Source organism: Mesoplodon mirus (assembly GCF_964341445.2).
Source record: "Mesoplodon mirus genome assembly, chromosome: X".
In the NCBI taxonomy this organism is placed as follows: domain Eukaryota; kingdom Metazoa; phylum Chordata; class Mammalia; order Artiodactyla; family Ziphiidae; genus Mesoplodon; species Mesoplodon mirus.
Genome location: NC_138981.1, coordinates 73,817,878 through 73,833,360, shown reverse-complemented (window position 1 = coordinate 73,833,360; position 15,483 = coordinate 73,817,878). Strand labels below are relative to the sequence as shown.

General features: G+C 35.0%; 1 protein-coding gene across 3 annotated transcripts in view; it reads right to left on the bottom strand.

Moving 5' to 3' along the window:
* Positions 1–15,483, bottom strand: part of KLHL4 (kelch like family member 4) — a 121,852-nt gene that overhangs the window by 18,408 nt on the left and 87,961 nt on the right. For all 3 annotated transcript variants that reach the window (XM_082609652.1, XM_082609653.1, XM_082609654.1), the window contains exons 7-9: positions 14,071–14,295; positions 12,222–12,384; positions 10,248–10,460 (exon numbers count right to left, since the gene is read on the bottom strand). In XM_082609652.1, coding sequence (XP_082465778.1) covers positions 10,248–10,460; positions 12,222–12,384; positions 14,071–14,295 — 601 coding nt within the window. The remainder of the gene's footprint in view (positions 1–10,247; positions 10,461–12,221; positions 12,385–14,070; positions 14,296–15,483) is intronic.

The window sequence follows — 15,483 nt, the reverse complement described above, 5'->3', positions numbered from 1 at the left end:
ATAAGACCTAAAACAGTAAAACTCTTATACCAATACATAGGGGAAATTATTTATAACATTGGATTTGGCAATGATCTTTTAGATATGACTCTAAAAGTACAAATTATGAAAAAAAATAAATAGGATTTAATATAAAAAATTTGCATATCATAGGGTGCTATCATCAGAATGAAAAAGCAACCGATGCAGTGAAAGAAACAATTTGCAAATCACATATCTGACAAGGGGTTAATATAGAGAATATATGAAGAATTCCTATAATTCAACAGCAAAAAGAAAAACAACCTGATTAAAAGATGGGCAAAGGACTGGAATATACCATTCTATAAAGAAGATATACAAATGGCCAATAGCACCTGTTAAGATGCGCAACATATATAATCATTAGAGAAACTCAAATTGCAACCACAAAATGGTACCACTTCAAATCCATTGCGATAGCCATGAAAAACAAATGAAAACAATGTTGGTGAAGATGTACAGAACTCGGAATCCTTCTGCTTTGTTTTTGGGAATAGAAAATGGTGCAGCTGCAATGGAAAACAGTATGGTGGTCCAACAAACATTTAAAAATGGGGGGACCTTCAAGATGGCAGAGGAGTAAGACATAAAGATCACCTTCCTCTCCACAAATACATCAAAAATACACCTACATGTGGAACAACTTCTACAGAACACCTACTGAACACTGGCAGAAAGCCTCCAACTTCACAAAAGGCAAGAAACTCCCCACATACCTGGGTAGGGCAAAAGAAAAAAGAAAAAAAAGAGACAAAAGAATATGCCCAGAGATGGAAACAACCTAAGTGTCCATCATTGGATGAATGGATAAAGAAGATGTGGCACATTTATACAATGGAATATTACTCAGCCATAAACAGAAATGAATTGAGCTATTTGTAATGAGGTGGATGGACCTAGAGTCTGTCATACAGAGTGAAGTAAGTCAGAAAGAGAAAGACAAATACCATATGCTAACACATATATATGGAATTTAAGAAAAAAATGTCATGAAGAGACTAGGGGTAAGATAGGAATAAAGACACAGACCTACTAGAGAATGGACTTGAGGATATGGGGAGGGGGAAAGGTAAGTTGTGACAAAGCGAGAGAGTAGCATGGACATATATATACTACCAAATGTAAAATAAATAGTTAGTGGGAAGCAGCCACATAGCACAGGGAGATCAGCCTGGTGCTTTCTGACTACCTATAGGGGTGGGATAGGGAGGGTGGGAGGGACGGAGACACAAGAGGGAAGAGTTATGGGAACATATGTATACATATAACTGATTCACTTTGTTATAAAGCAGAAACTAACACACCATTGTAAAGCTATTATACTCCAATAAAGATGTAAAAAATAAATAAATAAATAAAAATAAAAGTATATTATGTCTGAAAAAAAAAAGAATATGGATGCGACATGCACCTCTGAGAGGGAAGAGGGAAGGAGGAAAAGTTTTCACACACTAGGAAGCCCCTTCACTGGTGGAAATGGGGTGTGGGTTGGGGGGGGAAGCATCCGAGCCACAGAGGAAAGCACAGCAAAAAGTGTGCAAAGGGCAAAGCAGAGAGTTTTCTGCACAGAGGATCAGTGCTGACCAGCACTCAGCAGCCTGAGAGGCTTGTCTGCTCACTTGCTGGGGCGGGTGGGGACTGGGAGATGAGACTCAGGATTCGGAGGTCAGATCCCAGGAAAATGACTGGGGTTTGATGCATGAACACAGCCTGAAGGGGGCTAGTGCGCCAGAGCTAGCTGGGAAGGAGTCTGGGAAAAAGTCTGGAAATGCCTAAGATTCAGGAGACAATTTTTCTGGGGTGCACGGGGAGAGGAGATTCAGAACACTGCCTAAACAAGCTTCAGAGACAGGCATGAGCTACGGCTATCAACATTGACAGCAGAGACAGACATGAAGTTCTAAGATTTCTGCTGCAGCCAACAAGCCAGTGTGCAAGCATAGGTCACTATCCACACCTCCCCTCCCAGGAGCCTGTGCAGCCCACCACTGCCAAAGTCCCATGATCCAGGGACAACTTCCCCAGGAGAACACATGGCATGCCCCAGTCTGTTGCAATATCTTGCTGGCCTTTGCCACTGCAGGCTCACCTTGCATTCCGTACCCCTTGTTCCCCCTGCCTGAGTGAGTCAGAGTCCCCTAATCAGCTGCTCCCTTTAACTCCCTCCTGTCTTCGTGAAAAACATGACCAAGGGCGACTTACATGCAGAGGTGGGACAAAATCCAAAGCTGAACACCAGCAGCTGTGCAAACAAAAAAGTGAAAGGGAAATTTCTCTGTGCAGCCTCAGTAGTAGCAGATTATATCTCCACAATCAAATTGATGTACCCTGCATCTGTGGGATACCTGAATAAAACGTGAATCATCTCAAAATTGAGGCAGTGGACTTTGGGAGCAACTTTTGACTTTGGGTTTGCTGTATGGGACTGACTAGTTTGTGATTTCATGTTTATATTGGTATAATTTTTAGTGCTTGTAATCATTGGTGGATCGGTTGATTGGTTTGGTTACTCTCATATTTTTCTATTAAACTGTTTTTATTATTTTTATTTTATTTTTTTTATTTTAATAACTTTATTTATTTTTCTTTCTTTCTTTTTTTTCTACATGTTCTTCTGAGTCGTGTGGCTGACAGGGTCTTGGTGCTCTGGCCAGGTGTCAGGCCTGAGAGTCTGAGGTGGGAGAGCCGAGTTCAGGACATTGGTCCACCAGAAACCTCTTGACCGCATGTAATATCAAATGGCGAAAGCTCTCCCAGAGATCTCCATCTCAACACTAAGACCCAGCTCCAGTCAACGACCAGTAAGCTCCAGTGCTAGACACACCATGCCAAACAACTAGCAAGACAGGAACACAACACCACCCATTTGCAGAAAGTCTGCCTAAAATCATACTAATTTCACAGATACCACAAAACACACCACCAGACACAGCCCTGCCCACCAGAAAGACAAGGTCCAGGCTGGCCCACCAGAAAACAAGCACCAGCCCCAACCAGCAGGAAGTCAACACAAGCCACAGAACCAACCTTACCCATAGTGGGCAGACACCAAAAACAATGAGAACTATGAACCTGCAGCCAGAGAAAAGGAGACCCCAAACACAGTAAGATAAGCAAAATGAGAAGACAGAAAAACACACAACAGATGAAGGAGCAAGATAAAAACCCACTAGACCAAACAAATGAAGAAGAAATAGGCAGTCTACCTGAAAAAGAATTCAGAGTAATGATAGTAAAGATGATGCAAAATCTTGGAAATAGAATGGAGAAAACACAAGAAACATTTAACAAGGACATAGAAGAACTAAAGAGCAAACAAAAAATGAGAAATCACACAATAAATGAAATTAAAAATTCACTAGAAGGAGAATAACTGAGGCAGAAGAAAGTAAAAGTGACTGGAAGTTAAAAGAGTGAAAATAACTATCACAGAGCAGAATAAAGAAAAAAGAATGAAAATAATTGAGGACGTCACAGAGACTGCTGGGACAAAATTAAACACACCAATATTCAAAGTCTAGGGGTCCCAGAAGAAGAAGAGACAAAGAAAGGGAATGAGAAAATATTTGAAGAGATTATAGTTGAAATCTTCCCTTATATGGGAAAGGAAATAGTTAATAAAGTCCAGGAAGGTTAGAGAGACCCATATAGGAAAAATCCAAGGAGAAACACGCCAAGACACATATTAATCTAACTATCAAAAATTAAATACAAAAAATATTAAAAACAGCAAGGAAAAATCAACAAATAACATACAAGGGATTACCCATAAGGTTAACAGCTGAACATCAGCAGAAACTCTGCAAGCCAGAAAGGAGTGGCAGGATATATTCAAAGTGATGAAAGGAAGAAAAAAAAAAAAACTACAACCAATATTTCTCTACCCAGCAAGGATCTCATTCAGATTCAATGGAAAAATTAAAACTTTACAGATAAGCTAAAGCAAAGAGAATTCAGCATCACCAAACCAGCTTTACAACAAATGCTAAAGGAAATTATCTAGGTAGGAAACACAAGAGAAGGAAAATACCTACAATAACAAACCCAAAACAATTAAGAAAATGGTAATAGGAACATACATATCAATAATTACCTTAAATGTAAATGGATTAAATACTCATACTAAAAGACAGACTGGCTAAAGGGATACAAAAACCAGACCCGTATATATGCTGTCTACAAGAGACCCACTTCAGACCTAGGAACACATACAGACTGAATGAGAGGAGATGGAAAAAGTTATTCCATGCAAATGGAAAGCAAAAAAAAAAAAGCTGGAGTAGGAATTCTTATATCCAACAAAATAGACTTTAAAATAAAGACTGCTACAAGAGACAAAGAAGGCCACTAAATAATGATCAAGGGATCAATCCAAGAAGAAGGTATAACAATTGTAAAAATGCACCAAACATAGGAACACCTCAATACATAAGCCCAAAGTTAATAGCCATAAAAGGGGAAATGAACAGTAACACAATTACAGTACAGGATTTTAACACCCCACTTGCACCAATGGACAGATAATACAAAAAGGAAATAATAAGGAAACACTTTAAATGACACATTAAATAAGGTGGACTTAATTGATATTTATAGGACATTCCATACAAAACCAACAGAATACACTTTCTTTTCAAGTGCTCATGAAACATTCCCCAGGATAGATCATATCTTAGGTCACAAATTAAGCCTTGGTAAATTTAAGAACATTTAAATCTTATCAGGCATCTTTTCTGACCACAACACTATAAGAATAGATATCAATTACAGGAAAAAAAAAATTAAAAAGGCAAACACATGGAGACTAAATAATACACTGATAAATAATCAAGAGATCACTGAAGAAATCAAAGAGGAAATTTAAAGCTACCTAGAAACAAATGACAATGAAAACACAATGACCACAAACCTACAGGACACAGCAAAAGCTGTTCTAAGATGGAAGTTTATCGCAATAAAATCCTACATTAACAAACAAAAAAAAAATCGCAAAAAACAACCTAACCATACACCTAAGCAATTAGATAAAGAACAAAGAAAACCCAAACTTAGCAGAAGGAGAGAAATCATACAAATCAGAACAGAAACAAATGAAAATGAAATGAAAGAAACAATAGCAAAGTTTAATAAGATTAAAAGCTGATTCTTTGAGAAGATAAATAAAATTGAAAAACCATTAGCCAGACTCATCAAGAAAATAAGGGAGAAGACTCAAATCAACAGAATCAGAAATGAAAAAGGAGAAGTAACAACTGACACTGGAGAAATACAAAGGATAAAGAGAGGTCACTACACGCAACTATATGCCAATAAAATGGACAAGCTGGAAGAAATGGACAAATTTTTGAAAAGCACAACTTTCCGAAACTGAACCAGGAAGAAATAGAAAATATAAACAAATCAATTACAAGCACTGAAATGGAAACTCTGAATAAAAATCTTCAAACAAACAAAAGCCCAGTACCAGATGGCTTCACAGACGAATTCTATCAAATATTTAGGGAAGAGCTAACACCTATCCTTCTCAAACTCTTCCAAAATATAGCAGGGGGAAGAACACTCCCAAACTCATTCTATGAAGCCACCATTATCCTGATACCAAAACCAGAAAAAGATTTCACAAAAAAAGGAATTTACAGGCCAATATCACTGATGGACATAGATGCAAAAATCATCAACAAAGTACGAGCAAACAGAATCCAACAACACATTAAAAAGGTCATACACCATGATTAAGTGTGGTTTACCCCAGGAATGCAAGAATTCTTCAATATACACAAATCAATCAATGTGATACCCATATTAACAAATTGAAGGATAAAAACCATATGGTCATCTCAATAGATGCAGAAAAAGTTTTTGACAAAATTCAACACCCATTCATGATAAAAATCTCCAGAAAGTAGCCATAGAGGGAACTTACCCCAACATAATAAAGGTTATATATGACAAACCCACAGCCAACATCATTCTCAATGGTGAAAACCAGAAAATATTTCCACAAAGATCTGAAAGAAGACAAGGTTGCCCACTCTCACCATTATTATTCAACATAGTTTTCAAAGTTTTAGCCACAACAATCAGAGAAGAAAAAGAAATAGAAAGAATCCAAATGTGAAAAGAAGAAGTAAAACTGTCACTGTTTGCAGATGACATGATACTATATATAGAAAATCCTAAAGATGCTACCACAAAACTATTAGAGCTAATTAATGAATTTGGTAAAGTAACAGGATACAAAATTTATGCACAGAATTTTTTTTGCATCCCTATACACTAATGATGAACACTCTGAAAGAGAATTTAAAGAAACACTCCCATTTACCATTGCAACAAAAAGAATAAAATACCTAGCAATAAACCTACCTAAGGAGACAAAAGACCTGTATGCAGAAAACTATAAGAGACTACTGAAAGAAATTAAAGATGATACAGACAGATGGAGAGACATAACATGTTTTTGGATTGGAAGAATCAATACCGTGAAAATGATTCTACTCCCAAAGCAATCTACAGATTCAATGCAATCCCTATCCAGCCACCAATGGCATTTTTCACAGAAGTAGAACAAAAATTTTTACAATTTGTATGGAAACACAAAAGTTCCCAAATAGCCAAAGCAATCTTGAGAAAGACAAATGGAGCTGTATACTCAGGCTCCCTGACTTTAGACTACACTACAAAGTTACAATAATCAAGAGAATATGGTACTGGCACAAAAACAGAAATATAGATCAATGGAACAGGATAGAAAGCCCAGAGATAAACCTACACACATATGGACACTGTATCTTTGATAAAAGAGGCAAGAATATACAAAGGAGAAAAGACAGCCTCTTCAATAATTGTTGCTGGGAAAATTGGACAGCTACTCATAAAAGAATGAAATTAGAACACTCCCTAACACCATACACAATAGTAAACACAAAATGGATCAAAGACCTAAATGTTTATACGCCAGACACTATAAAACTCTTAGAGGAAAACATAGGCAGAGCACTCTATGACATAAATCACAACAAGATCATTTTTGACCCACCTCTTAGATAAATGGAAATAAAAAGAAAAAAAGCAAATGGGATCTAATGAAACTTAAAAGCTTTTGCACAGCAAAGGAAACCATAAATCAGATGAAAAGACAACCCTCTGAATGGGAGAAAATATTTGGAAATGAAGCAACTGACAAAAGATTAATTTCCAAAATATACAAACAGCTCATGCAACTCAATGTCAAAAAAAAAATAACCTAATCCAAAAATGGGTAGAAGACCCAAATAGACATTTCTCCAAAGAAGTGATACAGATTGCCCACAAACACATGAAAGGATGCTCAACATCACTGATCATTAGAGAAGTGCAAATCAAAACTGTAATGAGTTATCACCTCACACCAGTCAGAATGGCCATCATCAAAAAATCTACAAGCAATAAATGCTGGAGAGGGTGTGGAGAAAAGGGTACCCTCTTGCACTGTTGGTGGGAATGTAAATTGATAAAGTCACTACGGAGAACAATATGAATATTCCTTACAAATCTAAAAATAGAACTACCATATAACCAAGCAATCCCACTACTGGGCATATACCCTAAGAAATCCATAATTAAAAGGGTCATGTATCACAATGTTCATTGCAGCACTATTTACAATAGCCAGGAGATGGAAGCAACCTAAGTGTCCACCAACAGATGAATGGATGAAGAAAATGTGGTACACATATACAATGGAATATTACTCAGCCATAAAAAGAAATGAAACTGAGTTATTTGTAGTGAGGTGGATGGACCTAGAGTCTGTCATACAGAGTGAAGTAAGTCATAAAGAGAAAAACAAATACCATATGCTAACACATATACATAGAATCTAAAAACAATATGGTTCTGAAGAACCTAGGGACAGGACAGGAATAAAGATGCAGATGTAGAGAATAAAATTGAGGACATGGGGGTGGAAGAGTAAGCTGAGATACAGTGAGAGTGTGGCATGGACATATATACACTACCAAATGTAAAATAGCTAGTGGCAAGGAGCTACATAGCACTGGGAGATCAGCTTGGTGTTTTGTGACCCCCTGGAGGGATCTAGGGATCGTGGGAGGGAGATGAAAGAGGGAAGGGGTATGGGGATATATGTATACATATAGCTGATTCACTTTGTTATACAGCAGGAACTAACACACCATTGCAAAATGGTTATACTCCAATAAAGATGTTAAAAATAAAACATTTAAAAATAGAATTGCCATATGATAAAGCAACTCTACTTCTGTGTATATACCCGAAAGAATTGAAAGCAAAGGCTCAACCAGATATTTGTACACCTATATCCTAGCAGCATTATTCACGGTAGACAAAAGGTGGAGCAACACATTTGTGCATTGACAAATGAATGGATAAAGAAAATGATGTTGTATGCACATATAATATAATATTTTTTCAGCTTTAAAAGGAAAGGAAGCTTGGATAAATGCTATAACATGGATGAGCCTTGAATAATTATTGCTAGGCTAAATAAAATAAGCCAGACACCAAAGGATTATTTATTATTCCACTTTTATGAGGTACCTAGAATTATGAAATTCATAGAAATTGAAAGTAAAATGGTGGCTGCCAGTGACTGAGGTGAGGGGAGAATGGGAATTTATTTTTTTTAATAAGGATGGAGTTTCTGCTTGAGGAAATGAAAAATATTTCTGGAGATGGATGTTGGTAATGTTTTCACACCAATGTAAATGTATTTAATGCCACTGAGTTGTGCAGTTAAAAATGGTTAAAAGTGTAAATTTTATGTGATGTATATTTTGCCACACTAAAAATATCTAGCATAATGAAGAGGTGATCAACTACTACTTTCCTAACTTTGGGGAAAACTGATATGGATAATCTCAGTGTCACATATATTTGACTATAATATATTATATATTGAGACAGTAATTGAACTGTTTTATGTTTTGCATAATGTTAAAATAAAATTTGTTTGCATCTCTTAAGATCCAATCTCAGGAAAAGTATTCCAGATATACACTGAGTAGCAGGGAGCTCGTCACTTATGATTAAACTTTAAAAAACAGAAAAGAAAAGAAAAAGTCTATCATAAATCAATTATTCCTTATAAGAAATGAAGTATTAGCATCATCAATTATGCTTTTCAGAAGAAATATAATATTCGTATTCTTTCCTTTAGTCTTTTTTCCTTACATTATATCCTACATATCACTGTTAAATCAATTTCCCCCAAATTATTTTCTTTGTGATATTCCATTTCTTCAAATTTAATTATCCTTTTGCCTACAAGATGAAATCCAAAAGTTTCCACCTTGACATTTCAGGCTATCAAAAAATCTGGTGCTTAATTGTGTTTTTGAATTGTTCTTCCAAATTGTTTCAACCTAAAGTCTCTGCTAATATCTATGAAGATTTCTCCTTTATATTCACGTTTTGGCTGTGCTTTTTCCTAGACCTGAAATTCCCTCCATTCTTTTTATTCCTACAAAGTACAAATTCTATCTAGTTCATGAATTTCCCTTGAGGACTCCATTCATATTGATCTCTGTCTTCTGAATTCTGATAACCTGACTGACAGTAAATTTGTCACTGGAATGTGGTTAATATTATCAACTGTTATGTTTGTGCATATAGATATATATTTTTCTATCTTGAAAGGGAATATGAATAGTAAAACAACAAAGTAATATGACTGACATTTTAAAAACACAGTGCACTTTGTTTGTACAGATGAATGTCTTCCATTCAAAGAAGTTACCTTTGGAAATTAAATACTTAATGCAATACAGTCATTGTTCAGAACATTACTAACACTTCTCTTTGGGAATTCTTTAAGTTTATTTTGTAGTGATAAGCCTTCATCCTTTGAGGATTGATTTTGTTTTCAAAACAGTAAAGTTATTTTGATTTGAGCTGGTGAATAGTTGAATGATATAGCTTGTAATAAAATTTATTTATTCTTTCATTTCTTTTGTCTCATTTTATAGGGTGACTATCAAATGATAAAATAATACATTCTTTTTATACGTTTCTTATGATGAATCTGGAACGCATAAGGAGGATTTCTTCACAATATTTCAAGCCTAGGAGTAAGTGTACAACTTTACAGAGGATTATACCTCTGTAAGAATTAATACTTATTTGGAAGACTACTTAAAAATCCTTCTCATTTCTGAATAAAACACATAACCAAATAAATACATGAATAAAAAGGAATATTTTACCGTTCCACACAGTCAGAAAGTCTGGAGCAATGGTTAGAAGCAGGGGCATCATGACCCCCAACAACATATACGAATCCATTGTATGTTGCAACTCCCACACCTCCACGTCTTTTGGACATTGGAGCACACAGACTCCATTTGTTAGTATGTGGGTCAAAGTATTCCATAGATTTGAGGCAGGAACTTCCATCACGTCCACCAATAGCATATAGCCTAGAAAAAAGACAGAAGTGTGTGTGTGTGTGTGTGTGTGTGTGTGTGTAAATTTGTGCATAGAATGAAAGTGACAGAACCTTGTGCAAAGCATTGAACTGTGTATTCTACTCCCTTAGTATTTTACAGTGAATGGCCTGAATTTGTGAATGGATAGTTACCTAAAGGCATTTTTTAAGGTCTACCTTACCCTAAACCTCTGTTTCATCATTTTTTTGAAAGTTACTGTGACATAATATAATAGATTAAAGGATCCCATTGGAAATGAAGTACAGAGAAAGAAGGGAGATATCAAAATTGTTGGTAGTATTTGTCAGTTAAACCTCAATAAATCTAAACATTTTTAAAGAAAGGTAAGATGCTTCCAAAACCCAACTATGGCAACCATACAATTTTAGCTAGGTTTAATTGCTTAGCATTAGAATCCCTGTTGTTTTCTATTAACTATTTTATTTAGTGTAAAAAAATGTAACTAAGAAGATATTAATTTAATAAGTAACTAAGAGAATAGAATAAAACCTAGAAACCGGATTTTTTTTCCTAGAAAGATATATTGGCTATGACATTTCTCTCATAAATTTTAAATGCCAATTCTTTTGATGAGCAGTATTTTTAATCTAATTTAAATTTAATCCTGTATCAATAAAGAAGATAACCATTTATTAAACTATATGTCTATAATTACCCTTCATGCTCAATTGTGAACAATAGCAAGTCAGAAAGATAAAATTAAATTAGTCAGATTCTATGATTTCAGCTTCTTCTGTAATAGGTAGGAGATTGCTACTGAGTCATCTGATATCATTCAGGTTAGGCAAGAGATAATCAGATTTAGGAGAATTTTAAGCTCTAAGACACTGTAAGTCTGGGTCTCCTCTTAACTATAGACATTTCCTACTCCTTTCACAAGGTGTTGAATTGAAATTGAATTTTAATTGAAATTGTATTGAAATTTCTACAGAACCCAATTATGTGATTAGATATTGGCTTTATGTATATGCATAGTCAGTACAGACACACAAGGCTGTCTCCTGCCACTGACCCATCCTGGTGTCTGAATTTTTCATCATTCAAGTCTCTCCTATATGCTGGTCATTATTTCCAAAGGTTCCTTGTCAGAAAGTACATAATTACCTGCAAGAAGAACAATTCAAGCTCGTAGAAACCTCTAACATCATTGGGTTTCAATATATTAGCTTCTCTTATAGGCAAACGATCAGGAAGAAGGAAAGATTCAGAAAGATGGTACTAGTTGTAGTTCTAAAATGCTCAGGAGAGTGAATGGTAAAGAACAAAAAGACTTGGTCTATTACAAAGACTTACCAAAATTTTGATAAGTCAAGAATAAGTTATAATGTAAAAAAATGGTAGTTTATTGAGGGTAAGATTGGAACTGGTTTGCTTCTCAAATTTAATGTACACACAACTCACTTGAGGATCTTGTTAAAATGTCTATCCTGATTCAGGGGGTCTAGGTTGGGGCTAAGATTCAGCTTTTCTAAATAGATCTCAGGTAATGCTGATGCTACTGATCTCAGGACCAGACTGGAGTAGCAAAGGACTACAGAATATTTAATTAAATATTCATTTTAGACAAGTATTTTCCATCATAATGAAGGGAGAGTTACAACAAAGGCCTTCTACTATCAATAACTAGGATGTCCTGGTCACTGGGAATGCTTATTGACTGGTGGATCACATCACTGAAGTGCTGTACCACATGAAATGGGAGCAAAAACATGAATGCTTGGGTTTACTCACTTGTTGTTTAATGCGACAACACCAACGGTGCTTCTAGGTGTTGACATACTGGCCACATAATTCCACTGACGTCCCTCAGGGTCCCATCTTTCTACAGTGTTTAGATAACTCCATCCATCATGACCACCAACAGCGTACATTGGTCCTTCAAGTGTGGCTACGCCTAAAGTGTAAAAATAGCATGAGAGCTCACCTAGGTAGGCCACACACAATGGATGCTTTTTTTTTTCATTTTTTAAGGAACTGACTGCTTAAAAATTTGTTTGTATCTCTTAAATGGTTTTGTAAATAATCATTTAATGAATAATTTACTGATCTTGATATAAAAGTAAATATAGTCTTTTAACCCTAGGAAATTTTCAGGCATAGTTAGGGTATCATGGTTGTAATGCTGAAGTCAAAGGAAGTAGTGGGACACACCTTTTCTCAGGATTAATAGAAAAGGGAAGCTGATTTCTTTTCTGGCATAATTTCAATGTTATTTTTCGAATGTAAGTGATAAATGAGGTATGATATTGAATCTTAGATAAATCTTAGAATTGTAGGCTAACTGTGATAAGTCTTTCTAATCCCTGATTTTTATTATAGGGATAAAAAAATGATTCCCATGAGATAACTCAGTAGACAGGGATTTTTGAGGTTTAGTTAGAAATTTGTTCCAGTAGATACTATAAATAGCCCCTTTCTGTTTCTCATCTGCTCTGTGAATTCACGTATCTTGTTCCTCCCCACCTTACCTTCTTCACCATCTCAATCCGCCTCTCAGAGTTATACCCTCATCACCTCTCCTATCGCTTTAGTAATATCAATTAGAATTTAACAATTTGCTCTGATTTCTCTGTAAGATATGTTTTCTAAAAATCACACTGACAGAACTGAGCTGAATAATTACATAGTCTATCATTTGATATAGATAATTTATTAGATATTTTGGGGCAAATAATACCAGTCCTGAATATGGCATGCTTAATCTGTGTAAAAGTCAGTTCTTAAAGAACAATGCAATTATTCGGCTTTTTTTTTTAAGAAACTCTATGTTATTGAATCGTATGACGTCTAGCACGAAGAAAGATATACCTTGAAAAATGCACAGGAAAATCAAAGTTCCCCACTGTTCCAGAAGTCTCCATTCCTTCTTAAACATTTTTGGAACCTCTGGATTAAGTATAATTTAGAGCTACTCTCAACCAAAGTGTTTTTTCTAAATATTTCTGCCTTCAAACTGTATCCTAAAGCTTTTGCCTAAATATAGATTTGCTTCTTATGTGAAGGGACACTAGAAACTAGTCCCTTGAAACAATGAAATAAAGAAACAATGTCTCTCCATTATCAAGTGTTCTTTCTCTAAATTAAGTTTACAAAAAAAAAAAAAAAACTCTCTGTTGTAGTTTCGTGCTCTTCAACAATGTATTCCTTCTAAAAGTTTTTATCCTTCCTGAAGTGGGACCCCTTTAAAATACTGGTAGAATGGAGATAGGATTACAACAAGTATGACATCTGAAACAAGAAAAAACTTTCACAGTCTTTTATCATTTGCTTAAGCTTTTCAGCATTTTGGAAACATTTTCACTAAGCGTTTGGCTAAATATCAGTGATGTGCAGCTTAATTTAATTTTAATTAATTTTTTTCAGATGGATGACCTTTATTATTTATTTTTAATTGGGGTATAGTTGTTTTACAACGTTGTGTTAGTTTCTACTCTACAGCAGAGTTCCCTGTGCTATACAGCAGGTTCTCATTAGTTATCTATTTTATACATATTAGTTAGTGTATTCCAGCTTAATTTAATTTTTAAAAAGCTCTACTAACGGTACATTCTTTAGAAACTATGTAACATTAAGCTCTTACCTAAGCCATGCCTGTGTGTTGACATGGGAGGCATCACCGTCCAGATTTTGCCAACTGGATTAAAACATTCCACAGTATTCAAAGTTTTTAAACCATCTCTTCCTCCCACGACGTAGAGCTTATTATCAATAACAGCAACTCCAAACTGAAGCCTACGGCCACTCATGGTGCCAATATGTAGCCAGCTGTTGGTCCTGAGGTCATATTTTTCGATTGTAGTGGTACCTGTTAAAGAAATGTTGAACAATGGTAAAAACTGCTTGTATAAAAATTTTAATTGGCATCATTCATATTATATTTCTGTATCTATCATTTATAGCATAGAATCAGTGATTGCAACTCAAATTAAAATAAGTAGTCCAGATGATTCTCAAATCTGGGAGGCAAGGTAAGGATAATATTTCGTCACTTCTGAATCCAAATGGAGGAGTCAGAATAAAATAGTTTATTTAATATATATAGTTTACAAGCTTATAATGGCTTCTTTGGCTATAATAAGCTATTGGTAGTACTAACACATGTGTCAAACACCATATTTTACAACCAAAAATTACTTCGGAATCTATTACTGACTGTTTACATATCCCTTATGGTTTTAATTACCTATGACCATTCAATATACTAATTTATGCCCTTTTATTTTATTCAGTTTGGTGTGTGTGGGGGTTGATTTAAAATACAAACGACTAAAAGAAAATAAATGAAAATTACTTTTAAGTGGAACTTCAGTGTTGATTCACATAATGTTCCATGATGGTAACAAAAAGGATTATAATTAATAATATAATTATTTATATTTATATTATTTATGTATTATAATTAATAATACAATTCTGATGTATTATCTTTTTATGTGTTAATAAAAGTTCAATTTTCTACTCAATTACTGAAATACCAAGTTTACTACCATAGTATACTGTCACTACTGCCACAGCAAATTGTCACTACTTCATAATAAATCATTACCCATGAAGGCAATGCTTTTTACCAGTCATCAACAATAGCTGCTGCTATTTTTTTAATAAAAATTGATTCTGCACAACAGGAAAGTTTCTAATAACCGAAGTAAGATATGAAAAAATTAGACGATTCACATGCATAGCACACCTAAGACAGCTTGTGAGAGATTTAGGGAATTTCAACCAAATTTCACAATGCCAACCATAGGAATAAGCAAAAACACTTTTCTGTTGTTCTACTGGGAGATTTGTGGAGAAAATATAATCCATTAGTTCAGATGAAAACAGTTAATATCTGAAGCCTTTTCACTGGCGAATTATAAGGCTACAGTATAGGGATTTAGGCCGAATATATATTATGTCTATGGCTGCTTCTGATAGTTTTTCTTTTTATATTGGACTAATGGAAACAGTGTTTATATCTTTTTAGGTCTTTTCTGGTGAAGAGTGCACT